This window comes from Eumetopias jubatus, unplaced genomic scaffold, assembly GCF_037043125.1.
Source record: "Eumetopias jubatus isolate StellerSeaLion01/CBP00866 unplaced genomic scaffold, mEumJub1_p1.0 scaffold_12, whole genome shotgun sequence".
Classification (NCBI taxonomy): domain Eukaryota; kingdom Metazoa; phylum Chordata; class Mammalia; order Carnivora; family Otariidae; genus Eumetopias; species Eumetopias jubatus.
The window spans coordinates 86,043,282-86,069,967 of record NW_028274818.1 but is presented as its reverse complement, the minus strand read 5'-3'; the positions used below and the strand labels follow the sequence as shown (position 1 = coordinate 86,069,967).

The 26,686-nt window shown below is 40.4% G+C and overlaps 2 protein-coding genes across 2 annotated transcripts; one reads left to right on the top strand and one right to left on the bottom strand.

Annotated features, from left to right (window-relative positions):
* Nucleotides 1–397: 397 nt before the first annotated feature.
* Nucleotides 398–25,392, bottom strand: UQCRC2 (ubiquinol-cytochrome c reductase core protein 2). The gene is made up of 14 exons (XM_028090411.2): nt 25,264–25,392; nt 22,629–22,712; nt 22,382–22,531; nt 21,377–21,441; nt 19,639–19,695; nt 19,279–19,403; nt 16,692–16,789; nt 13,792–13,849; nt 11,034–11,129; nt 10,516–10,715; nt 8,899–8,979; nt 6,214–6,290; nt 1,933–2,086; nt 398–671 (listed from the first exon to the last, which is right to left on the bottom strand). The coding sequence occupies exons 1-14, from the start codon at nt 25,294–25,296 to the stop codon at nt 588–590; spliced, it is 1,362 nt and encodes a 453-aa protein (XP_027946212.1). The 5' UTR covers nt 25,297–25,392; the 3' UTR covers nt 398–587.
* LOC148162849 (cytochrome c oxidase subunit 6C) lies at nt 6,747–7,147 on the top strand. The gene has a single exon (XM_088017019.1). It carries the CDS (start codon nt 6,791–6,793, stop codon nt 7,016–7,018), a length of 228 nt encoding a protein of 75 aa, XP_087873145.1. The 5' UTR covers nt 6,747–6,790; the 3' UTR covers nt 7,019–7,147.
* Nucleotides 25,393–26,686: the final 1,294 nt, after the last annotated feature.

The window sequence follows — 26,686 nt, the reverse complement described above, 5'->3', positions numbered from 1 at the left end:
AATTTCCCCCCCCCTTTTCAGCCCTAAGAAACAGAAACAGACGAGGGTGAGGGAGATGAGGAAAAAGACAAAACTGTCACACAGTGAAGATAAATCTGACATAAAGTGAGGCAGTGGGAATACAGGGTATGACTAATAGGGAATTTATATTTTTCAGAAATAACTCTATTGCAAGAAAGACAGAAAAGGGTGTAAAACCCAGACTTTAATTATCCTGACCCAAAAGGACAGATGTTTAAACTGGTTTTATCTTTAAAAGCCATCAATAATTATCTTAATTTTAATAGTTTCTGATGCTTCTGGACTCTATTACTATACTCCTGTTCTCCTTTACAGCATCTAAAAGATCTCAGCATATAATAAATACTTGATTAACTAATTGCAAAGATGCAAGAAAAACATTTAAACAGAATGTTTTATTAACTTTCAGTCAGCTGGGGATAATTACCTGTATTTACGTGTTAAGACACTTCACCTCATTGGAAAAAAAAGAGATGAATGTTATATTAGAGATTTTTGACTTTCATGGGTTTGCCGCTCCAGGTTGAGAACATGTTCAGCTCTTCCCTGCAAGATGTGTTTCAGTATTACAACTCATCAACAAAAGGCGTATGGCTCAGATTTCCACTTGCTGCCATTGACTTCCGGCCAGAAACAAACTTCTTTGCAGCCTTAAACAAACAAAAATTAACAGAGATAAGAGAATGTATTATCCAGCAGACAAACTTATTTACTCTGTTGTTTCAAGAGTGTGTGGGACAGGGTATCCTGAGCCAGCAACTCTGTACTAAGAAGCTCTTGTGAAATTAACTACAGGAGAGTGCTGAGCATTATTTTCATTTGTGCCGCTGTAAGAAAGTAAGCTCAGGTGTTCCTTTGAATGCTCCCTCCTACGTGTGACAGAGCAAGTGTGGTGCTCCAGATTTGAGGGTAGCTGTTAAAAAGGGGGATAGGGAAAACCTCACCGACATTGCAAAATAGGGCAGAGGCGGCCTCAGGCCAGGCAGTACTTTGCGGTTTCTGTTTTAAAACGGCAAATAGTCTGAGTCAATAAAAATACCCCAACTGTTAACATAAAAGTCACACTTTCTCTCGCTGTGTTCTTTATGCCACTATTTCAAGACCAGAGGCTGGTCGTTTAGGTGTACTGCCACGAGTAGCAAGCCCCCATGTTCTCTGAAGCCAGCTTTTTCATGGGGACAACAGCTGGGGCCGGGACTCACTAACGGTCATATACAAGAGGAGGAGAGCCATTTGGAAGAGTATGAAAATGATGAACCTAGGGGTCAACTGAAATCGAGTCAAGGTTACTACTTTAAAATAAAATAACCTGTTTTTTTCTAACCCCACTGTCCCTACATAAGGTAGAGCTGTTGCTGAGAAGACGGCTGAGACCTCTATGATACAAGAGGAGTCGACATTTTTAATACAGAAAGAACTGGGAAAACCCACTGATTTTGGATTTATTCTGCAGTTCATATATTTGTTAGGTACAACAGGGAATATAAATAGGTATAAGACGTCGTCCTTGCCCTCAAAATGGCTGAATCTCACAATAATATATGTGAAAAAAAATATAGCAATAGGAGGAGGAATGTCTTGGGCTGAGAAAATGAATGGAAATCCCGTGCAGGACTGGCATGACAGTTTATTTCTTGGGAGGAGAATCACATGAAAATCACCTCTCAGAATTTTAAATGGTATCATCTACCGGAACTTTAGCTGAATAAGGAAGACACACACACGGAGCTGACCAGGAAGCCATCTGCAGACTCGATGGGAAAGAGCCCTCCTGCCTCCGCATCAGGCGGACTGGCACCAAACTGCAGGATTGGGACATATACAGCCCAAGGGAGCTTGTGCATTCCTTCTGAGATTGGATCATTAAAGTCAAATTATTTGATGTAAAATCAGAAGTTTTCATTCACTCACATTTACGACATCAGCATCAGCAACGGAGTCTATCTGCTGAAGGACTGTGTCTGGCGGTATGTAAGATCCCGCACCCAGCGCCTGGGACCCGACTTCATCCAGGAACCCCTCAGAAGACTCCACTGACATTAGGTAGCCAGCTTTCAGCTTGTTCCTGTCCAGTAAAAGGTATGTAACTAAGGCAGAAGCCAGTTTTATAAGAGCAAGGCAATTTGAAAGTATGTTCTCGAACCAAATAAAGTATGTTTTCAAACACAAACATGTTTTGGTAAATACACAAATGAACAGCTTTGAAATCTTACAACAGGGCTAAAGGCCTCCATTCTGTCTTCAGTTCATCAATTATGTGATTATGCGATTATTTAGAAAGCTGTCAATATGCGATTATACTGGAAACCCAACAGACTGCCTTTTGATTTTAGACTAGAACTTAGACTATTTTAATGTGAAGTTTTGATTAGTGAAGTAACTCTTGCCTCCAAATACTTTTCTGGTGATGATTTTAGGCATTTCTATTAAAGCAGAACACCTATGTGGGGTCTTCAGGCACTGTCCACTTAGTGGAATATTGTGTGCTGATTCTCTATCTACCTGCGCCCCCTGAGGCCCATTTCTACAAAGAGCTTTGTCTCAATGAGGGTGGGGTGTGATTGAGAAGACAGGTGAAGGACAGTAGAAGTCTTTTTTTTCTTTTTAAAGATTTACTTATTTGTCAGAGAGCGAGCGAGAAAGAGAGAGAGCACACAAGCAGGGGGAAGGCAGGCGGAGGGAGGAGCAGGCTCCCCGCTGGGCAGAGAGCCCGATAAGGGACTTGATCCCAGGGCCCTGGGAGCATGACCCGAGCAGAAGAGCTTAATGACTGAGCCACCCAGGCGTCCCAGGACAGAAGAGGTCTTACAGTCTGTGCAGCTTAAATATGGGCACAAAGCATGAATTTGAAATAAAAACCCAATTCATAATTCTCTCTTGAGTAATTTAACTCTCAAATAAACTATCCTTGTTTGGCACTCTGTAGCAAGAGTTCCATTTACACATAATCACAACTTAATGCAGTTTTACCACACTGTCAGTTTAATTAAAAAAATTTTTTTTACCTTTTTTTTTTCTAAGAGAGGGAGGGGGGGCAGAAGGAGAAGGAAAGAGGGAGTCTCAAGCAGGCCCTACACCCAGCACAGAGTCCAATGCAGGGCTTGATCTCACGACCCTGAGATCATGACCTGAGCCAAAACCAAGAGTTGGGACACTTAACTGACTGAGCTACTCAGGGGCCCCAAAGAGTTTAGATTTTACCTCTTCACTCTAGGCAACAAACTGATGGTTACCAGAGGGAAAGTGGGTGGGGGAATGGGTGAAACAGGTGATAGGGATTAAGGAGGGCACTTGCTGTGATGAGCACAGGGTGATGTATGGAAGTGTTGACTCACTATATTGTACTCCTGAAACTAATATTACACTGTATGTTAATTAACTGGAATTTAAATAAAAACTTAAACTTTTTTTACCTACAATAAACTTTACCGAGAGATTATTAGTTTGTTCCTTCAGCAATGACACCTTGCTTTCTTTCACTACAGGAAGACTAATAAGAATCTTACAAGAAAGGGGCGCCTGGGTGGCTCAGTTGGTTAAGCGACTGCCTTCGGCTCAGGTCATGATCCTGGAGTCCCGGGATCGAGTCCCGCATCAGGCTTCCTGCTCAGCAGGGAGTCTGCTTCTCCCTCTGACCCTCTTCCCTCTCATGCTCTCTATCTCTCATTCTCTTTCTCTCAAATAAATAAATAAAAAATCTTTAAAAAAAAAAAGAATCTTACAAGAAAAAGTATCAACTCCATCAAAATGACAGAAAACAAACATATCTTGATATTAATAACTGAAATTCCATTTTCTACATGTTGCTGTACCGTATAAAAAACTGCTACGCTTAAGAAAATATATTTTCTTAAATAAATTAGATTTTTATTTATTTCTTTGACAGAGAAAGTGAGAGAGGGAACACAAGCAGGGGGAGTGGGAGAGGGAGAGGGAGGCCTCCCATGGAGCAAGGAGCCCGATGCGGGACTCGACCCCAGGACCCTGGGACCATGACCTGAGCCGAAGGCAGACGCTTAATGACTGAGCTACCCAGGCGTCCCAAATAAATTAGATTTGAAACCGATTTTTCTTAAGTAAATCCAGTGTTTCAATTTATTCTCATCATGTTTTGTTTGTGGAGCAATCATGTACAACTGCATCCTATTAACCAATCCTTGGTTCCATGTACATAGTATTTAATAAACTGTACTGTACTTATATATTTATTTTTAAAGATTTTATTTATTTATTTGAGAGAGAGAATGAGAGAGAGAGAGCACGAGAGGGGGTTGGGTCAGAGGGAGAAGCAGACTCCCTGCTGAGCAGGGAGCCCAATGCGGGACTCGATCCCGGGACTCCAGGATCATGACCTGAGCCGAAGGCAGTCGCTTAACCAACTGAGCCACCCAGGCGCCCCTGTACTGTACTTATTTAAGAGATGCAATTTTTAGTGTCTTCAGTGCAACAGAAGTAATAATGCTAATGGGAACAATCTGAAATGACCAGGAAGTTGTTCCCTCCTGAGTCGTAATTTGCCCCATCATACTTCCTCTGTGGGCAATACTAAATGATTAGGAAGACAGTGTTGAGTTTCACGATGCACATTTTGAACTGTCCTAAATGGATGGAGTCAAATTTAAGTGTTTTAAACTGCTGAATAAAAATGCAAGCTGATTTCCAGCTTGGTCCAAAGTGTGTCTCTTTTGTTAGACTCTCCAAACTACTGAGTGAGAGGTGTTGCTGGCGATCCCAGTGAAAACAGTGGGAATTTAAAAAATCGCCAAATAGGAGACAAGTACCTTCAATCTTTTAATCAGATACAGTGGTCTGATTTATCTGCGGGGGATACCTTCCAAGACCCCCAGTGGATGCCTAAAGCCCTGGTTAGTACCAAACCCTATATATACTATGTTTTTTCTAACATACCTATAGTTAATTTATAAATTAGGCACAGTGAGAGATTAACAACTACTAATAAAATAGAACTGTAATATGCTGTAATAAAAGTTATGTGAATATGGTCTCTCTCATTTAAAAATAACTTGTCCTATACTCACCTTTCTTGTGATGATGTGAGATGATCAAATGCCTACATGATGAGATGAAATGAGGTGAGTGACGTAGTCGTGCTGTGACATAGTGTTCGGCTACTGATGACCTTCGACAGTAAGTCAGGAGGAAGATCATCTGCTTTCAGACCATGGCTGACTGCAGGTAACCATGGAAAGCGAAACCATGGATAAGGGGGGGACTAGTGTATCTTTTTTTGGTCTATCACATCAGTAAAGAGGTGAAAAAAAGAATTGGCCAATGGTTATGGCAGAACAGGCACTCTCATATACTGGTGCTGTGACTCTAAACTGGTACAACCTTTTTACACTGAGATTTTGAAATATAAAAATAAAAATATAGACATATTTGAACAGACTTTTGTGATATTTATTGTAACTCCTGACTCAGTGGGAATCTATACTGAGAAGGTAATATGAAATAAAAAAATGTTTTAAGACCAAAGATAGCTTTTCTAGTTTATAATTTCCAACTGTAGGAAATGTCCAACAAGTGTATTTTGATACACCAATTAATACTATTTATAACACATTTTTAGTAATCTGAATAAACGGAATAATCATTATAATGTTAAAAAAAGAGGAATCATTAGTAAGGAATGAGAGATCATTTTTTATTTTTTGTTTCTTATTTTCAAATTTCTACAATAAACACGCTATTAAATAAGATGTAAGTATATATAATGATAGTTAACAATTATGTTTAAAATGTATAAAATGGTCAAGAAAATAAGCAAGATAGTAACAATTGTATCTCTAGGTAGCAGGATGTGGGTGTGTTTCCCTTTCCTTTTAAATACTTTTCTGTACCTTTCAATCCTTTTTTTTTTTAAATGTTATAATATGGTGTGATTTTTTTTTTTAAGATTTTTAAAATTTATTTATTAGAGAGAGAGAGACAGCAGGAACACAAGGAGGGGGAGTAGGAGAGGGAGAAACAGACTCCCCACCGAGCAGGGAGCCTGATGTGGGGCTCGATCCCAGCATTCTGGGATCATGACCTGAGCCGAAGGCAGACGCTTAATGACTGAGCCACCCAGGCGCCCCTGTACCTTTCAATCCTTTTGGGTATATGTTACAACAAAAAATACAACTTTCAAATACCTGAAACACAAAACACACAGTTAATACTGCAACTTACTTGGCAGCTTGGACATCTGCATTGGAAAGGTTTCCTTGAGCAATTGTTTTCACTTGGTTATAGGCAGCCTTGATAACCTAGGACAAACAAGAGACAGCTGGTCATTTTTGATCAGTGCCAGAGTCTCCTGAAGCAATCAAATGCTCCTCTACTGAGGCAAAAACACAAGATGGAAGGTAAGTTCCAGAGAAAAGCACAGTGTCCATTTGGAATTCTTGCCACTATGCGCTCCTTATTCTTCCAGTGTTCCAAAAAGCAGCTGCCTGTATAATCTGCAGTGTCCAAGTAGCCAAGCTATCTAATCTATTTATTTATTTATGGTGGGCAGCAAAGCAAGGTTTATGAGCGATAGCAAAGTTTATTATTGAGTGATAGTACAAAGCTCCCGAAGAGGGAAGGGATCCAAGAGGTTGCCTGTAGCCAAGCTTTTTAGAAAAGTAAGTGGCAGAGCACAGAGAATGCCAGGCTGGTTTAGGAAAAGCAAACACAGGTATTTCTAATTGCCTGTAAAGAATAAATACCTCTAGAGTTAGGGAGGACGTTAGGTTTGAGGTTGGTGTTGAGGAGAATAACTACCATGACTTCCAGTGCTTTGACGAAACCTCAGATGCGAGGCCTTCTGGCCAAGCGTCTGCGATTTCATATTGTTGGAGCGTTCGCTGTATCCCTGGGGGTTGCAGCTTTCTATAAGTTTGCTGTGGCCGAACCAAGAAAGAAGGCATATGCAGATTTCTACAGAAATTATGATTCCATGAAAGATTTTGAGGAGATGAAGAAGGCTGGTATCTTTCAGAGTGCAAAGTGATTTGGGAATGTAAAGAATTTCTTTGGGTTGAGTTCCATTGAAGTCTGTCACTGACCTGTGTTCTGAACTATGAAACACGAATACTGGCTTATGGAATAGTTTGTCTTGATAAATAAACAACTAACAAAAAAAAAAAAGAATAAATACCTCTAAATTTCCCCAAAGCGTCATGCAATTAATACTGCTATCCCTTACTATTCATTAAGAAGAAAGTAGTAATTCACACACCGATGTGTAAAGCTTGTCCATGCCTGGGAGGCTGGGGTCAAGCAGAAATCACGTTCCAGTGATGTGGGTGGGTGTTTGGGAAATATTTGTTGGGTAAATAAGTTCATAAACCCGGTCCATGATTTTCTCCATCCCAACCTTGGCACCATCCTGGGTCACTGATCTAACCCTAATCACCATTCTAGGACCTTCATTTCCCCTGCATTTTAGCTACCCATTTCGACAGCCACACCCGACTTGGACATAACCTAAATTTGCCCTTTCTGTGAAATCCTCAATTCCAAGACCCCTGGCCTAAGTCTTTAATCACACTATCCTTGTTCCACTTTATCAAGATCTTTAGTTCCTTCATTTGTCTACTTTCAATCCATCGAGTCCCTTGGCTTCACTTCTCTGTCTGGCCAAGATCCACGAATCACTCCTTCAGTCACTCTCGTCACTGTGCCCCACTCCCTTGCCATCTGCCCATACTTCTGACTTGCCCACTTTGTAGGTTTCTAACCTTGGATGGAACCTACGACCTGCCCCTTCCATTACTCCATTAGAAATACTACTGAAGAAAAATTATGAAGTGATTGTAATACGTGACAATATGTGTAGGAAGTGTCGTACGTGACTCGTATGAATTTGTGGTCTCTCACTTCCAGGAGACACCTACATGGCGGTCAATGCCCATTCTGTGTGTATCTAGCCCTTCATTTGTCCCAAATTTCATTATTTTCTTTCAACTCTCCTACCTTCTCTTACTCTCAAGACAGGACAGCCTCCCCCGACTGGGGACGTACTTCCGCATCCTTCCCACAGCAGCCTTTGTGTCCAAGGCTAAAATGTCCATTTGTACTCTGCATTCCACCTGCTCACGATTTTTCAGACCTGATCCATTTATAATATCCTATATCTGCTCCAATCTTTCTTTCCCTTCAGTATGAATTCTCTCCCAACTTAATCTCTCAGTGTGAACTCTCCCAAAACTATCACCCACCTCCCCAGCAAGTCTGAGCTCCACCTGCCTATGCCAACCTCACATTTCTTTCTTCTCATTCATTCCTTAACACTATAAATGTTAGCTCACTACCAATATTCTGGTGAAAACTGATGTTACCAGTGATGTACTGGTTTGCTGTAACTACCAGGGCTCTCTGGTAACTAAATGGATGGTAATCCAGAGTGGATCAAAATGGTGTTAACCATTCTCTCTTTCCTGGCCTCTTAAAAATACCAGTTTCTCTTCTTCTTGTTTTCTGGGCCATTTTCCTTAGTCACTTGGCAACACTCCCCAGAGCTCGAGCTTCAGTTTTCTCCTCCTACAGTCTTTCACACACAACCCTGACTTCAACACAATCTCTGTGCTGAGGACTCTGAAAGATCCATGTTGGCCTTGACATCACCTGAGTTCTCAATTTAGATGTCCCAGAGAGACAGCTCAATGCCACCTGTCCAAACAGAACCAAAATACCAAGGAGACACTTCTTCCCTCTTTCCTGGAAGCACGAGTATACATTTTTAAGTTCCTTGCACAGCACACACGTGGTAATGATATCACACTATACAGAGCTCTGATAAGTCACGGCCTTCAAACACTCCCTGTTTTTTACTAAAAACATGTTAAGGGAGGAAAAACACTTGTGAGAATTGGTGAGCTTGCAACTTACATCTCCAGCTGCGGCAGCCTGTGAGATGGTGTAAATCCCAAAGAGTCCAGAATCCGAGTAACTGGCATTAAAAGCGGAAACCTGAAATATAATGAAATTTTACCGTATGTCATTTTACCAGGGAAAACAGGGCACAATTTCCCAAATAGACAGAAACTTGGGGACCCTCACGGTACAAGCAAAAAGAGATGAATATTTCACGTAACCGGTTCTGTCAAGGACTGCAGTGTTTCGGACACAGGTTACTTCTTTCAAAACCATAATGGTTTTAACTTTTTTCACTTAAATCTTCCTAAAACAGACTGCTTGCTTTACTTTTTGCTGGGTATTTTCTAACCTTTGATGATTAAAGTTTACTGTAAACATTAATTTGTGAACAGTACCATCACTGTTCACTGATCACAGCCGCAGTATGGCTGAGTGGTACAGACTGTGGGCTTTGGCGTCACACAAACCTCCTGTCTTCCCACTGCTAGCGCTGGTGACTTCTTTTTGGCCAATTCACTTACACTTCTCCTATACACTGAAGTCAAAGGGTTGGGGAAAAATGTCTGCTTAGTGGACGTTATTCAGATACCCCAGGTACCTGCAAGTTCAGCCTCAGGATAACGGGGGTATTGCTGTCTGCAGTCTGGGCAGAATGTTAAGCTCCCTAAGGGGAACACGAATGTCAGTGTCCTGTAGCCCAGTGTTTATGTGGATGATTTACAAAAAGACCACCTGAGCTGTTATTAAAAATACAGACTTTCAAGTTCATGTAACAGATTTACTCACTCAGATCCCTGTAGATGCAATCTGGAAAGCCGCATTTAAAAAAATAATTCCACGTGATTCTTATGCATGTTAAAATTTGAGAACCACCGGCTTGGCCCATTTAAAGCATAAGAAGAAATGTTCTTTAATGATTTGAAGTTTAATCACAATTCTGAGACTATCCTGTTCATACTTCAAATTTCTGCCCAAATGCTGAAGTAGGAATTTCTTTTCTTTTTTTTTTTTTTTTTAAGATTTTATTTATTTCTTTGACAGAGAGAGACACAGCGAGAGAGGGAACACAATCAGGGGGAGCGGGACAGGGAGATGCAGGCTAGCCTGATGTGGGACTCGATTCCAGGACTCTGGTTATCATGACCTGAGCCTAACGCAGATGCTTAATCAATTGAGGCGCCCTTCATTTTTCTTTTTTAACTTAATCTCAAACTGGAGGGATGGGTGTACAGTTTCTTGGTGTACATGCTGTACATTTGGTTGGAAAACAGGAAGAGCAGCAAAATTCACGAAATAACCACAAGAACACAAGAGGACAGAAGAAAATCTAGAAAAAAAGACTAATTAGAATCTGGGAAAGTGTTTAATATCTAAATCTTTATTCTAAAGGGCCCTGAAGGATGAATTTCTGATTTTTTAAGCATTTCCTTCTTTCTATGTTATAGAACTGAAAAGAAAGGACGTTTCTGATTAGGCCCTAAGGAACTAAACTCAAGCCTGGCTATCTCTTCACTTTTACAAAGATTTTCTTTGTGTGCACCTTAAATTTTAAGAGCAGATTAACAGGACTACATCATACACATTGAGCCTTTACAAACAAAAGGAGAGATGTTGACTATTCAGACTCACATCAAATGGCTGGTGAACTCCCTTGGCAACAGCCTGGTACAGAGCGCTGGTGGGATGGCTGCCCCTCTTGACATGTGGTCCAGCACCAAGGACGTACTGGAGAACACTAAATGCATTTGCTTCTGTACCTCCTGTGGCAGTACTTTCAGCTACAAGAGCAGCATGAACGAGACTGTCTCCATTCTGCTCTCGGATTTCACCTGGTGCCATGTAAAGAGAGAGCGAGGAAGAAAGGGGCTTGGTCACCACAGGCTTTATTCTTCTGTATTCTCTACAACACAGTATTAACTCACTAAGATTAAGGTTTTCTGTGGCCTGGTGCTCCCAGCATACCATCCTGCTCTCCCCACAACACACACACAAAACATGTTTAATACACAACACCCAAGCAATCTAATCCCTTCCTTCCACACTGAGTCTATTTGGTGGTAAGTAATCGGGCCTATCCTACTCCAATACACTATTCTGATGGGGAACATCCTTCTGATAAGTCAGCCCTAACAGAACAAAATGCTTACCTCCACGATATTTGGCCTTTGCACCAGGTAAACCAAGCCCACCCCTCATGTTGAGAAACTGTTCTGCAACTTGCTTTAGAACAGGGTGACTCACACCTAAAACAAAACCAAGCTAGAACCATTAATTTTTAAAATACAATTGCAAAACATCTACTGTTTTAAAAATAGTATGTGATTATACAAATTATAGAAATAAACAGTAAAGAAAACAAGAGTCCACCCCCAACAATGCTACTCTCCCAGAGATTCCACTTATAGTTTACTAATACATATTCATCTACAACTTTTTTCTTACTTATATTAATATTATCATTTTATTTTTAAAATGGTGTTATTCTATTCATATTGTTTCTAACTTGTCTTTTGTAATTTCTATCTAGGTGAGGGGTCTACGGCAAACATTTAATGGCTATGAAGAATTCCATTATATGGATGTACTATCATTTAATCAGTCCCTTCTTGATTGACATTAGCATGTTTCCTGATTAATCATTGGCTATTAAAACAATACTGCATTGTACAAATAACATTTTTAAAAAAATTTTAAATTAATTAACATAGTGTATTATTAGTTTCAGAGGTAGAGTTTAGTGATTCATTAGTTGCATATAACACCCAGTGCTCGTTATATCACGTGACGTCCTTAATGCCCATCACCCAGTTACACCATCCCCCTACCCACTTCCCCTCCAGTAACCCTCAGTTTGTTCCCTACAGTTAAAGAGTCTCTTATGGTTTGTCTCCCTCTCTGATTTAGTCTTATTTTAGTTTTCCTTCCTTTTCCCTACATTCATCTGTTTTGTTTCTTAAATTCCATCTATGAGTGAAATAATTTGATAACTGTCTTTCTGACTTATTTCACTTAGCATAATGCCCTCTAGTTCCACCCACATTGCTGCAAATGGCAAGATTTCATTCTTTTTGATGGCTGAGTAAAGAATGCTTTTAAGAGTAAAATGGATCCACAGAATGGGAAAAAATGTTTGCAAATGATGTATTTGTATCCAAAATATATAAAAAACTCTTACAACTCAAAAATAATAAAAAAAAAACCCCAACCCAATTCAAAAATGGGCAAAGAACTTGAATAGACATTTCTCCAAAGATATATAAGTGCCCAAAAAGCACAAAATATGAGTTATTAGGGAGACACAAATGGAATGAGATACCATTTCACAGACACTAGGATGGCCACCATCGAAAAGACAGATACTAGTAAATGCTGGTGACAAAGTGGAAATACTAGAACCCTCGTGTGCCGTCGGGGCGGGGAGGGGGGATGTCAACACTTCAACTGCCGCGGACAACAGGCTGGCAGTTCCACAAATGGTTCAACAGTTACCATAGGTCCTGGCAATTTTACTTCTAATAATATACCCCGAAGAATGAAAAACAGGTGGTTCTAACTAAAACTTACACGCAAATGTTTTTATTTACAATAGCCCAAAGTTGAAAAGAACTCAAATGCCATTGTGACGAACAGATGAACAAAGAGTGGTAATGGAGTATTTTAGCCAGAAAAGGGAATGGAACATTGGCAAGTGCTACAATATGGACGGACTCTGAAAACATTGTGAAGTGAAAGAAGTCAGCTATAAAAGGCCACATATTGTAGGATTCCATTTCTATGAAATGTCCAGAGAGTCAACTCTATAGAGACAGGAAGGAGATGAGTGGTGGACTAAGGAGTGGCTATAATGAACACAGGGTTTTTGGGGGGATAATCAAAATATTCTGAAATTAGATAGTGGTAACAGTTATAGCACCCTCTGAATATAATAAAACTCATGGAACTGTATACTTTAAAAAGGTGGATTTTATGGTATTTGAATTATACCTCAATGATGCTGTTATTTACAAAACAAATGGAACCAAAAAACAGTATAGCAAATATCATCTTTGTGCAACTATTTTGTAAACTTGACCAACTGTTTCTGTATGATAAATCCTTAAAAACAAAATCACTGGGTTTAATGTATCAATATTTAAAATTTTAATATATTTAAACAGACCTCCAAAAATATACCAGTTTATACTCCCACCAACAATTTTTGAGAGTGCTTAATTTCTCCATACCCTGGTTAATACTGGGCAGTGTCAATCTTTTAGTTTTTGCCAATCTCATGGGTTAAAATTTTAACTATTAGGCAAGGCTATCTTTTACAATAACTGGCTACACACACGTGTGTGTGTGTATACACACATTTCCCCCATGAATTGGTTGTTCACTCCCTTTGCCTATTTTCTTTTTTTTCTAAAGATTTTATTTATTTGAGAGAGAGAGAATGAGAGATAGAGAGCACGAGAGGGAAGAGGGTCAGAGGGAGAAGCAGACTCCCTGCTGAGCAGGGAGCCCGATGTGGGACTCGATTCCCGGACTCCAGGATCATGACCTGAGCCGAAGGCAGTCGCTTAACCAAGTGAGCCACCCAGGCGCCCTCCCTTTGCCTATTTTCAATTAAATTATACTTCTTTAAAACAAAAGACTTGCAAAAGCATTTTGCTTAGAGAAATTTGCCCTTTATCATAATTTTTCAAATACTGTAATAAACTCAAAGCCAGTAGTTTACATAGTTAAATGCTGGATTCTGCTTACTACCAAACAACCTACCAATTAAAATCCTATCACACAGTGCTTGTCTGACATCAACAGAGGACTGAGTTATCAAATTTGGTTCAATCCTGTGCTCTTATGATTATAGCTTAAAAAGACTACTCTTAAAGAAACAGACTGACATGTAAGCAATTCCCAACTTACCGAGTCCAATCAAAGCCATTCTTGCACTTGTGAAATGGTTCTGAACAAAGTAATGCAACTGAGGAAGTTAAGAACATTTATGAGATTATATTGGTATAAATACAGAAAGCTGAAAAAATTAAAACTGCAGGTTAATAGAAAATAAATACTCAGGCTTAAAAGCTGCCGTTGTAAACTACAGACTACATAGTGCTGAATTATATTGCTTTTATTTTTTAAACTATCGATTGAAAGAACTAGAACTTTAAAAAAAATTTTTTTGTTATGTTAATCACCATACATTACATCATTAGTTTTGGATGTAGTGTTCCATGATTCATTGTTTGTGCATAACACCCACTGCTCCACGCAGAACATGCCCTCTTTAATACCCATCACCAGGCTAACCCATCCCCCGCCCCCTCCCCTCTAGAACCCTCAGTTTGTTTTTCAGAGTCCATCGTCTCTCATGGGTCGTCTCCCCCTCTGATTTCCCCCCTTTCATTTAAAAGAACTAGAACTTAACGTGGTAATGGTTTCATGACTGTGAATATAGTGAAACCTACTGAATTGTGCACTTTTTTTTTTTAAGATTTTGTTTATTTATTTGAGAGAGAGAGTGAGAGCATGCCAATGAGTGGGGGGAGGGAAAGAGAGAATCTCAAGCAGGCTCCACGCCCAGGGTGGAGTCTGACATGGGGCCCAATCTTATAACCCTGAGATCATGATCTGAGCTGAAACCAAGAGTCAGATACTTAACCGACTGAGCCACCCAGGTACCCCTGAATTGTACACTTTAAGTAGGTGAACTGTATGACATGTGAATTATAACTCAATAAAGTTGTATTGAAAGAAAGGAACTAAAAAACGGCCTGAAAAAAATTAGAGCACACGCTGGCTTGAATTTGAAAAAAATGAGACTAAGCTTATGATTTTTATTATGTGATTTTAGCAGATATGCATCAGATTTCTTTTGTCTTTATATACATAGTAAGAAAATACTATTAACATTCTACAGTAGGGCTAAAACCTGTTCTCAACAGGAGCACTGCTGCTCCCACGGGAGTGAAAATTGTCTCTTGGGGGCAAGAAAAACATTTTACTTCTTTTATGTATAAAACGCAAATATACATACATGTACATAAACAGTGTATCTGTGATATTAAAATTGATTTTGAGTCAGGGTAGAAAAACTGGCTAAAAATGGTTTCTTGGGAATGGGTCATAATGTTGAGAATCATTAGGCGATGGTAACGTGACTGAATCCAGTTACCAGAATTTGTGCCCTGAAGTGAATGGTGCCTACATCTTTGGAATCACCATGGAATCATTCTTTTTTTCCCCCTCCTGAATGCTGCCATCACTCAAGGTATTCTAGCACCAATTTCTTTAGAATTTCCTTTAGACTAAGGACACATTTAAAAATGCTAGTAACTTTGAGGTAACCATGGTTAATATATTGGTATCTGTCCAGGATACAAACACACCCCCCACCTCCCCCACCTTTATTCTCTAAAAATTGAGACCCTATGGTACATCCTATTCATAAATTACATTTTCTAACTTGACAATATGCTACGGGATTTTTCCATATCAATATTTTTGAATGGTTGAATAGTATTCCATTCCACAGACACTTAATAAGTTACTTAACTAGTCCCCTAACGTTGGATGTTGAACTTGTGTGATTTTTCACAATTATAGACAACGCTACAGCAGACACCCTTGTGGATAAATGTTTCGCTATGTATGCTCTTTTAGCTACCTCAATAACGTATCTTCACATGGGTGACTTTGATTTCTGAAAAATTTCAAAACTCATTAGAGGCTAATCTTATGAAAAATATTCACTGTTTAGGTTGGATGATATCAGTTATAATTTCTTAAAAGTGCCACAGGAATGGTAGGCATTAAACTGACTGATAAGTGGATAGTTTTCTAACCAGGAAATAAAAGAGGAAAGGGATAGGATATACAGTTGAGTTTTCTGTAGTGGCTAACCAGAAATGAAATGAGAATAAAACCTTAACTTCCGAGTCATATACACACTTTGCCAAGTATTGATAGTTCCCAATTTTTCTTTTAACGCCTTCTAATAATTTTTTGCAGGGTGGTAGGAGTAGGAAATTAAGATTATATATAGGCACCCACACTTGCAAGAGATACACTGTGACATTCAGTGTTTCACATTTTGGACCTGAAGTTTTATGTTACATATATGGCTGTGATGTGTGACAATCTGTACCGCCAGCAAAGTAAGGCCTGTGTGCTGAAGGAGGCAAGTGAGCTAGAGTAAGCAGGCTGATGACGGATGGGGCGGTGATGTGGGCTCATTCCCCCCTGCACACTGAGGAGTTAAAGGAAGACTTCTGGTCAAAAGATTATGAAATTTAACACTTAAATACTGTTTAAAAAAGATAAATATACCCAGGCATTAACATTCAGTGCCTTTAGGTATGTGAGATGTTTTCTTTTTTGCTTCTTGTTGTTTTCTGGATTTTCTGAAAGAAACATGTCTCTTTTATGATAAAAACTTCCTTTAGTTAAAAGTTGTAAAATTGTTCAGGTAGAATTTTAGTTAAAAAGGCAAGTTGAGGGGCGCCTGGGTGGCTCAGTTGTTAAGCTTCTGCCTTCGGCTCAAGTAATGATCCCAGGGTCCTGGAATCTAGCCCCGCATCGGGCTCCCTGCTCAGTGGGAAGCCTGCTTCTCCCTCTCCCACTCCCCCTGCTTGTGTTCCTGCTCTCGCTCTCTGTGAAATAAATAAATAAAATCTTAAAAAAAAAAAAAAAAAGCCAGCAGGTGAATTTTTAAAATTTGAAGATAAAAAGAAAAATTAACAAACAAACCTGAAATGGCAGATAAATGTTCAATTTAATGTGAAAACAAGCACATTTGAAAATGTAATGTGTTTTATCAGTACCTCATCTGGTGTCACTTTTCCAATCCTATAATCAGGACAATACAGGGAATTAGCCAAGGTATTTCGGTAAGCTGCAGCATGTAAATTTTCAAGGACACCTGTAAAATAAGTAAAGCAGCATTTGTGGAAACGATTCAAATAAGACAACGTTTTTAGAACCTAGAAAGCAACTAGATGATACAATTTTGGTCACCTTATGGCATTCAAGTGTTATGAGGGCTTGAAATTTAAAAGTCAGCCAGCTGAATGTCCTGAGAAAAGTAAGAAATTAGGACAGCAGCTTCTACATACCAGGGCTCGCCTGACCACTTCTCTAACTTTAATCTACCTGGTATCATCTGGAAAGTATAATGGCCTAGGTTTTAGCAAGTCTGAATCTAGTTATAGTTAGTTCTGCCACCAATGTACCATGTGACCCTGGGTAAGTGATTTACCTCTATTTCACTCGTACATTCTCCTATAATGAGGAGTTGTCAGGTTAAGAAGATATATGAAAGTGCCAGTGTTAAGTCCTATCAATAGCTTTTGGGGGGGTCCAAGTGTCCTCCTCACTGGAGCACGGGCACTGTCACTGCTTTCCTGCTTCAGTCAGTGCCTTTGCTCGTTACTCGGGCAATCTCCCTATGCCGGGAATGGTTAGGTGCTGGAAATAGAGACATGAGTAAGACACAATGCCTGGTCTCAAAATGTTAAGCGGGGAAAACGGTGAAATAAAGCATGATGGGTGTGATGTCAGCAGCAGATCAAAAGCGCAGCAGGGGCGCAAGGGAAGGGCAGTGGGAATTGGAAAGGAGTAACAGAAGTAAAATCTGGAATGAGTCTTTTTTTTTTTTTTTAAAGATTTATTTGAAAGAGAGAGAATGAGAGATAGAGAGAGCACACAAGAGGGGGGAGGGCCAGAGGGAGAAGCAGACTCCCTGTCGAGCAGGGAGCCCGATGCAGGACTGGATCCTGGGACTCCAGGATCATGACCTGAGCCGAAGGCAGTCGCTTAACCAACTGAGCCACCCAGGCGCCCTGGACTGAGTCTTAAGATGGATAGGTGTTTACCAGGGGAAGGATTAGGGAGTGGCATTTCAGGCAGAGAGAACAGACAAAGGCATAAAGCATGACAAGGGATTCAAAGGGGAACTGCCTGGAAGGGGAGAAGGTAGCGCAAGAGGCAAGGGAGGTGGGCAGCGGTCAGACTGTGAAGTTAACATATATGCTAAGTTGAAGAGGTTGAACTTTATCCCACAGATAAGAAGCCTTTAAAGGACCTTCATGTCAGAAGGATCGCTGCAAGGGCAATGTGGTGGCTGGACTGAAGATGCAGACTTGGGGGCAGATAGCGGCCGGGACACCACAGTGACCGTTCACACAGATAGGATGAGCGCTGGAACCTCAGTGCTAACAGCGGGGAAGAAACCACAGTTGGTAGGTAAGTCATCTTTTCTACAATTTTCTATCTATTTCTTTGGTGGAGGAGATCCAGAGTAAGGAAGATCATACTCTTTTGTAAAACAAAGTATCACAGTGAAATAATATTAGCTAACACAGACCAAACTCTCACTTTGTTCCAGACACTTGACAGGCTTGCGTTCTGAGTGAGGCCCATCCCATGCAGGCCCCTGCAGCTGGTCACCTGTTTAGACCCAAGGGGCCCACGTGCACACTTCTGCTCCTACTGAACTTGCAGGACTTCCAAGAGTCAGTGGTGCTATTTTACTAATCCGTTTTGCTAGTCATACTTGTCAAGATTACGTATTGAACATTATATAAACACAAAGTATAAACATCTAAAAAGTTCTTATTTTTAAAAAAATTAAATTGCTTGCTTTGGGAAGATCCAGTAAAGGTAAGTGGCTAAACAGTAATACCAGCAGCAACCATGAACTGTTGCTGGGTTTGGTGTAAGCAAACTATTGAAAAAACACCGTATTGGGGCGCCTGGGTGGCTCAGTTGGTTAAGCGACTGCCTTCGGCTCAGGTCATGATCCTGGAGTCCTGGGATCGAGTCCCACATCGGGCTCCCTGCTCAGCGGGGAGCCTGCTTCTCCCTCTGACCCTCTTCCCTCTCGTGCTCTCTCTCTCAAATAAATAAAATCTTTAAATAAAAAAAAAAAAGAAAAAAAGAAAAAACACCGTATTCTAAATTCTGAAGCAGGGATTCTATAATTGACTTACATACTATCAAAGATGAAAAATAATCAACAATATGAATGTTTAGAAACACAAGAATATAGTTAAGAAACTAGACAAATTTTTGGAAAAGGCAGTTTTAAACCCAAGCAGAGAAAAATTTCAATGGCAATTTCTTCCCTCTACAAACTGATCTTCTCAAAAACCCAGTATCTTAAAAAAAAAAAAAAAAAGATTTTATTTATTTGACAGAGGGAGTGAGAGCATAAACAGGGGGAGCAGCAGAGGGAGAGGGAGAAGCAGGCCCTCCGCTGAGCAGGAAGCCCAATGTGGGGCTCAATCCCAGGACCCTGGGATCATGACCTGAGCCGAAGGCAGATGCTTAACCAACCGAGCCACCCAGGTGCCCCTCAAAAACCCAGTATCTTAGAAAGAACTGAACAGGATCTGAAAATAATGTACTTACGAGCCTGTGGATTCTGAAAAGCCACAGCTTTGTCAATCCTTAGCTGAGACTGAAGGGCAGCCACTTCCCAACGACGGAATTCTGGTGCTGTGGTGACATTGAGCAGGAACTCCATTAGAATATCACTACAGAAGATATCAAGATAGAGTGTCGAGTCAAAAATTTAAAACCAATGTCCATGCTACGTAAAGGTAATGTTCTCAATATTAAGTTTTAGGCCTGTGGTAAACACAATGTTCTACAGTTTTTAAGAACCCAAAACCAAAATCAGAGATCACAATGCCACATTAAAAAAGACAAGAACTGAGCAGCTAAGTGTTTCTTTAAAAGCAGGTGTCCTCAACTCATGCAGGTACTTACACGTGGTCCCGCAGGCATTCCACAGTGTAGGCCATGCTTTCCCTGGTTGAAGTCACACTGCATCAGAAATAAATTACAGTGAATTATCTAATCAGAAGAATAAGCTTTCCTTATATCTTTGTTAAATCAACCAATTCCTTTGGAAAAATTATTTTGAAGTATAAAAATACACATATTCATCAACTAAAATATAAAATAAACTATTTTCAAGGAAGGCAATCTTGACATGTTACACATGGATGCATCTTGAAGACATGATGCTAAGTGAAATAAGTCAGTGTTGGAAGAATAAATACCGTAATTCTACTTTCAGGAGGAACCTGGAGAAGTCAAAATCATAGAACGTAGAATGGTCACTGCAGGGAGTTGCTGGGGGGGGGGAGGTTTCTGTTTAATAGCTATAGAGTTTCAGTTGGGGAACATAAAAACATTCTGGAGATGGATGGTAGTGATGGTTTCTTAATGCCAAATTCACGCCAAAGACCAGTACACTTAAAGCAGTAAATTTCAAGTATATTTTAACACAACTTAAAAAAATGGCATTCGGGGTGCCTGGGCGGCTCAGTTGGTTAAGCGACTGCCTTCGGCTCAGGTCATGATCCTGGAGTTCAGGGATCAAGTCCCCACCGGGCTCCTCGCTCAGCAGGGAGTCTGCTTCTCCCTCTGACCCTCCCCCCCCATGCTCTCTGTCTCATTCTTTCTCTCTCAAATAAATAAATAAAATCTTTAAAGAAAAATGGCAATTAAAGCTGAAGATCTCTTTGTACCCTTCTTTGGCTAACCTCACTCCCTCCTTCCCACTCCAGAGACAAGCAAAATTATAAGGACTACATATTGTTTAAAAAAACAATTATAAAAAAAATTATAAATGCCCATACCTTAAAAATATCTCGTTTTTCCACAAAACATTTAACTGGAATAATTTAGTTAATCCCTTAACTGCTGTGCACTAGTCTCATCACATCACTAGATCATACTTTATCCCATTTCCCTGAAGATGGCATTCGATTGTTTCCAGTCTTTACAAAAATAAACAGTATCTTTGTGCATGTGGATTAAAAACTTAGGTTGCAAGATACACTCCTTTTCAATATTACTAGATTTTCCTTGATTCTTTTCTAAGTAGTTTTATCAATTTATTCCACTAATTGTAGAAGAGATTCTACCTCTTCCTTAACACTGCCAACACGATATATAAATCTGATGGGTAATGGCATCACATTGTGATTACCAGTAAAGATCAGTGTTTCTGGCTTCTTCCTCCGGGAATAGCCTGTTCCTATCCTTTGTCCATCCATTTTTTTTTTTTTTTAAAGATTTTATTTATTTGACAGAGAGAGACACAGCGAGAGAGGGAACACAAGCAGGGGGAGTGGGAGAGGCAGCCTGATGAGCGGGGCTCGATCCCAGGACCCTGGGATCATGACCTGAGCGGAACGACTGAGCCACCCAGGCGCCCTGTCCATCCATTTTCTATTTGCTTGTCTTCTCCTAATTTGTAGTTCTTTATTTTTCCAAATAACCCTCTCCATGTTATGTATGTTGCAAACATTTACTGCCTGTTACTTAAATATTCACTTTAAGGAATAAAGATGTTTTACATTTCAATGTAGTTAAATTCATTAGCCTTCTCCTCCTTGTGCCTGTTTAACAAATCCTTAATCATGCTGGTAAATTCCCTCATGATCGAATATTTTCTGGTGTTTTCACTATTTCCTGCTACTTATTTTTAACAAACCTTAATTTGCCACCAACTGCTTCAATTCCACGGGTTATCTTGAAAGATGAAGCTCCTTTTGTAGTCTGGAAAAAGAAAGAACAACTGTATTTTTAGTAATTTTTTAATGCTAAGTTTGCAATCACACAATATCACAATCTAAATGTCTGTCATTAGATTAAAAATGAACTTTACCTAAACAGCAGATCCCTTTTTAGTTTAAGAATTATAAAATGAAGTTTGCCAAAAAATACAATAGTTTTTTTCTGTAGGATCAAGATACCATAGCATTCCTAAGCGAAATAAGTCAATCAGAGAAAGACAATTATCATATGATCTCACTGATATGTGGAATTTGAGAAACAAGGCAAAGGATCATAGGGGCAGGGAGGGAAAAATGAAACAAGACGAAACCAGAGAGGGAGACAAACCATAAGAGACTCTTAATCTCAGGAAACAAACAGGGTTGCTGGAGTGGAGGGGGGTGGGAGGGATGGGGTGGCTGAGTGATGGACATGGGGAGGGTATGTGCTACGGTGAGCGCTGTGAATTGTGTAAGACTGATGAATCACAGACCTGTTCCCCTGAAACAAATAATTATGTTAATTAAAAAAAAAAAGGAAAAAAAGAGAGAATGTAATGAAATATTATCCCAGAGTAACACTGAATTGACCACAACGGCAAACAAATATAGATAAAAATAGTTTTTGTTAATACGAAAAACATTTGTTATTGAAACTATTTCAAAAGAAAAGGGAAGAAAAAGCAAACATTTTAGAATAGTTGTTAATCTGGGGTGTAGAGGGTGGAAAGGGAAGGAGACACAAGTAACATTGATTTTAATGATAATGTTCGAATATGTTGGGTGATACATTCTGAGGTGCTTATCTGACTGTATGCTTTATAACCTACATGTTACATAAATCCTTTTGTGTGTTTTGAATAATATATGATGCATTATTTTTAATGGAAAAAAAAAAGATACCATAGCATTCCTGAAGAGAGTGAGGTAGTAAAGATGCTTACCAAACTGGATGCAAGACGAAGCAAATGAGAGGTTCCTAAGTTGTTGGAGTCCTCATATCTACTGCCTGCTTTAATGAACAAACCAATTCTTGATGCAGGAGCATAGTTCTCCAGAGAAGCAATCACTAAGCCATTTGGTAATTTGGTAAACTGTATTTAAGATAAAGTGAGATGTGATCAACGCTGTTCTATTACCAAAGACAGTAAGGTGTGTATGGGTTCCAGTGAGTAACTCAGTGGGACTGACCTCAAGGTCCTGAGGATGTGAAGGCACTCCTGCAGGGGCAGCCGTGGCTTTCACTTTGGGAGCAACTTTCAGGGAATAAAATCTCTAAACACAAAAAAGACAGGTTACACACATTTCTCTCAAGAAAAATGTCTTGTATTCTGGTGTGCCCAAGCAACAGGTATTCAGTGATAATATATCTTCAAGGTTGGATTTAGCTGACTTATTTCCCAACCACTCTTAAATCTCTGTATCTATGTGTGATTTGTAGAGCCTGAAGGAACACCTAATCCTACATTTTCATTTTTTTAGAATGTAAAGAACCATTGTATTTTTCTTCTCCCTGTTAACTATCCTATTAAAGCTTCAGGTGGCTCCTCCTGGCTCTAATGCTTTGGAATTTTTTTTGACCTGAGCCAAAGGCAGACGCTTAACCATCTGAGCCACCCAGGCGCCCCTGCTTTGGAATTTTTTGAAAAAGTGTAGGACTGCCACACCCATACCCTTTTATTAGATATTAGCATTACTGTTTCCCTTATCTGCCCAGTCTCATTTTAGTCTACCTCCCAAGTGAAATGACTTCATCTCCATAATCATTTTAGTAACCTTTAAAAAAGATGAAGTATACCAAGGAAAATTCCTCCAAGACCCCAATATTTCACATAGTATCTTCACTCTCTTGGGTGCTACAGTAAGACCACACAACCAAGGGATTTATTTCTTTGACTAGTACACATTTATATCATCCTGAGATTAACAATAGCTTCAGCTACAGCAGATTCTTAGTTCATTATATGCAGCTACTGGAAAGATAAAAGGGTCCTCTTAAAGGCTGGATAATTGATCCAAATGCATAACTTTATTGTTTTTTGGGTAAATGATATACAATGCTATAGAATTCATTCTAAGGCTCATAAGGTTATTAGAAGAGATGTTGTCCCAAAATCAAATGAACATACTGCTGGAGTTTCATGAGGACTACCATCAGAGGCCGCAGTGCCCCAACTCAGTGATGTCCTGAAGGGCTGTTTGTTAAATATTCAACATCAGTCCTATACTGAGTTGGTTCCTAGTTTTCACTCGCTATTAGTACTTTTTAACTATAAATTACAATTAGCTTTGTTTTACATCAATTTTGTTTGCTGGGTGTGGTATAGTTAACCCTACTTGTGATTCTGCCTTTTGATTTTCTAAAAAGTAAAATTTTAAGGTATGTGAGCACAGCTGTTCAAATATGAATAATCTACAGTTCCATCGCCAAGGGAGATTTAGGTGCGTTCACCTCAAGAATAGTGACACTTTGATTATATACTGCCTATAATTTGTCCCATTCAAACCAGCTGCAAAGAATTATCCTCGTAATTGTCAATTATTAAATAATTTTAATAAAATATGTATAAATTTATTCTTTTGTAAAATAAGGAATATAATTAGAAACATTGCTTTCAAGTTTACTACAATTTGTTTACCTTGGTCCTCTCCAACTGTTACCTTTGAGTTCCTTCATCTACTAGAAAGTTGGGATGGATAGAATGGAGGCGATCTGGGGGTCTTTTGCCACTCTAGGCAGCTCTCAACGTTGTTAATCATTACTTTGTCTAGGTGTGGCAGTAAGGGTAATTTAGGCTATATTACAATTTAAATTACAACCATTTGTATAATCCACAGTATGTCTATTTAAACATTAGGCACAGAGAAACTCCATTCCCTGTTCTTCTTCATCTCTCTCTAGCAGGTTACTATTCCCCTAGTAACCCAGATACTGTCAGCATTTTGGGCTAGGTAGTTTTTTGTTGTGTGTGGGGAGGATGTGCTTGTGCACTGTAGGATATTTAGCAGCACCTCTGGACTCTAGATGCCAGTTGCACTCCCCAGAGGTTGTTACAACCAAAAATGTATTCAGATATTGCCAACTATCCCCTGGGGGCAAAACTGGCCAAGCTGAGATTTTTAAGTGTTCCTCCCCTCCCCTCTTGATAACTACCACTCCGTTGGTGGTAGTACACTGACATTTGAGGAGTTTTCCCCAAGTGACAGCTATGTTTCGCTTGGGCTTGAAGAAGTCTTAAGCAGCTCCCGAGGACTGACCAAGAGCCCCTCCTAGAATTCTCTAACAAGACATCAAGAACAACACGTTACCCTGCCAGGGCACCACAGTAAGTTCTAGAACAATGATAAGCACTATACAGGCATTAGCTCATTTCTTCCTTAAGATTTTGCTCATAAGCCCACTTAACCGTTGGGGAAACCGATGCTCCGTGACACACTAAGAAGCAGAAGCCAGAGCTGACGGTGAGGGTGGAGGGCTAGGTCTACGCCGGCCCCTTGCCCCCCAGGACTCGTGGTTTCCTCCTCGGGCACGCCAAGTGCAGCAGTGACCTTCAGAGATCTCTCCACCGAGTCGCGTCACGTCCGCTCTCAAGCCCTTTCCCTTTTCTCTTCAGGTTCTCCGGCGTTAGGTCTCTTCTGCGCGTAGCACGAGCTGGGCCTCCAATGCCCGACCCACCCCCTTGCAGACCACTTGGCCCGCAGAGTTCGGCTGAAGGGCAGACGGAAGCCCAAGGCCCCGGAGCTCCAAACCAAGCACCTCCGGTCCGTATCACCTTGCTGACAAACTGCTCCTCAACCTTTCCCCATGCCCACTGGCTGTGCTCACCGAAAGAGACCCGGCTCTGCTTAGCAGCTTCATGGCTCAAGATTGCTCTAATCCACGGTCACGGCCGGCTTAAAAGAAGGCAAAATGGTGGCTCACGAGAGGAGTTTCCCAGCATCCCCCGCGCGCTCTTTCCCACGCCTTCTACGTGAAGAGGACTCTCTATGCGGACCGCGCTCTACTGTTCCCTGGAGGAGGTTGGGCCAGTCCAATTCCTCCAAGACGCAGTACAGGCGGACGCAAAGTTTTGTAAGTAAATACTCAGAAGATTACTTATGTTACCACTTTTTGGATTCTCGTCCTGGCCCGGAGATCCACTCTGTAATCCTGCTCTGACTACTTCTAGGACAGCCCATCACAACCCACCCCCGCCACTTTGGATTCTCCTGATCCGGATTGTCCAATGAGACAGCTCCTTTTCCCCGGGTTCCTCCCGCGGTCTTTCGGCTCAGCTCGGCTCTCGAGCTCCCGCACAGCCAGCCCTTTAAGGAGAGTCCTGTCTATCTATTTGCCTTTCTGCAGAGACTTGGACTTCGAAGCCGGGCGTGACTGCTTCTTGCTTGCTAAAGTCCTCACTAGATCATTAGCTCTATGAGGGTAGAGGTCTTGTCCAATGAACTCGCTGCTCTGCCTCCCAGAACAGGCGGGAGACACAAATGGATGAATCCTGAAACCGAGGCAGTCCTCACAACTAAGGTCTCTGCTCTCATGAAATTTATATTCTTAGGCTCGGGCTACGTAGAAAACAAAAACTTAACTATAATTTTCGTGTGAGAAAACAAAATGTTTTGAAGAGTAGGAGTGTGTGTTGGGGGTGCTTCTGAGCTGAAAGCCGCGTATTGGGAGTCATGTGACTATCCGGGGGAAGAAAGTTCACTTTTCAATGAGTATTAACCGTGAAATCGCCTTGTATCAGACACTGCTAAAGATGAAGGCGTGGTTTTTGCCCTTCAGGAACTTACAGTCCGCTACTGTAGCACGGTTGGGAAACTAACAGCATCAATACCATTTGGAGTCAGAAATGCAGAATCTCCATACTTAATAAAAATCTGTATTTTACAAGATTAATATGCACATTAAAATTTCAGAAGGGTTGGTGGTGCTGTAGACATTTACAACGCATAGACAAACTTATGTATAAATCAGCCTATGGCTGATTTACTTGACTTCTACAACTGTCTAACAGGATTTCAGGTGACATTTAAGTCCCGATCTGGCCATTAAGAATCTGGTGCAAATCCAATTTCTGTGCCTTCGGGGGGTACCCCTGTCTCAGTCCATACCACACAGGAAAGTGACCCAAAGTGTGGCCGACTTAACACTAGTGGTGCATGAGATGATTTTAAGTTGTTCATAAATGAACACTATTCCATTTCAATAATTGTACATTTATTTTGAATGTTATGGCAAGCAATGCTGGTAATGA

Bases quoted from the DNA above. Each gene is read 5' to 3' on its own strand.
- UQCRC2 (XM_028090411.2), bottom strand. From the start codon at position 25,296: ATGAAGCTGCTAAGCAGAGCCGGGTCTCTTTCG. The intron at 16,790-19,278 runs GTAAGTACATTA...CTTATTTTACAG, and splicing joins TTTTCAGAATCCACAGGCTC to GTGTCCTTGAAAATTTACAT. The intron at 11,130-13,791 runs GTAAGTTGGGAA...GTTTTGTTTTAG, and splicing joins AATGGCTTTGATTGGACTCG to GTGTGAGTCACCCTGTTCTA.
- LOC148162849 (XM_088017019.1), top strand. From the start codon at position 6,791: ATGACTTCCAGTGCTTTGACGAAACCTCAGATGCGAGGCCTTCTGGCC.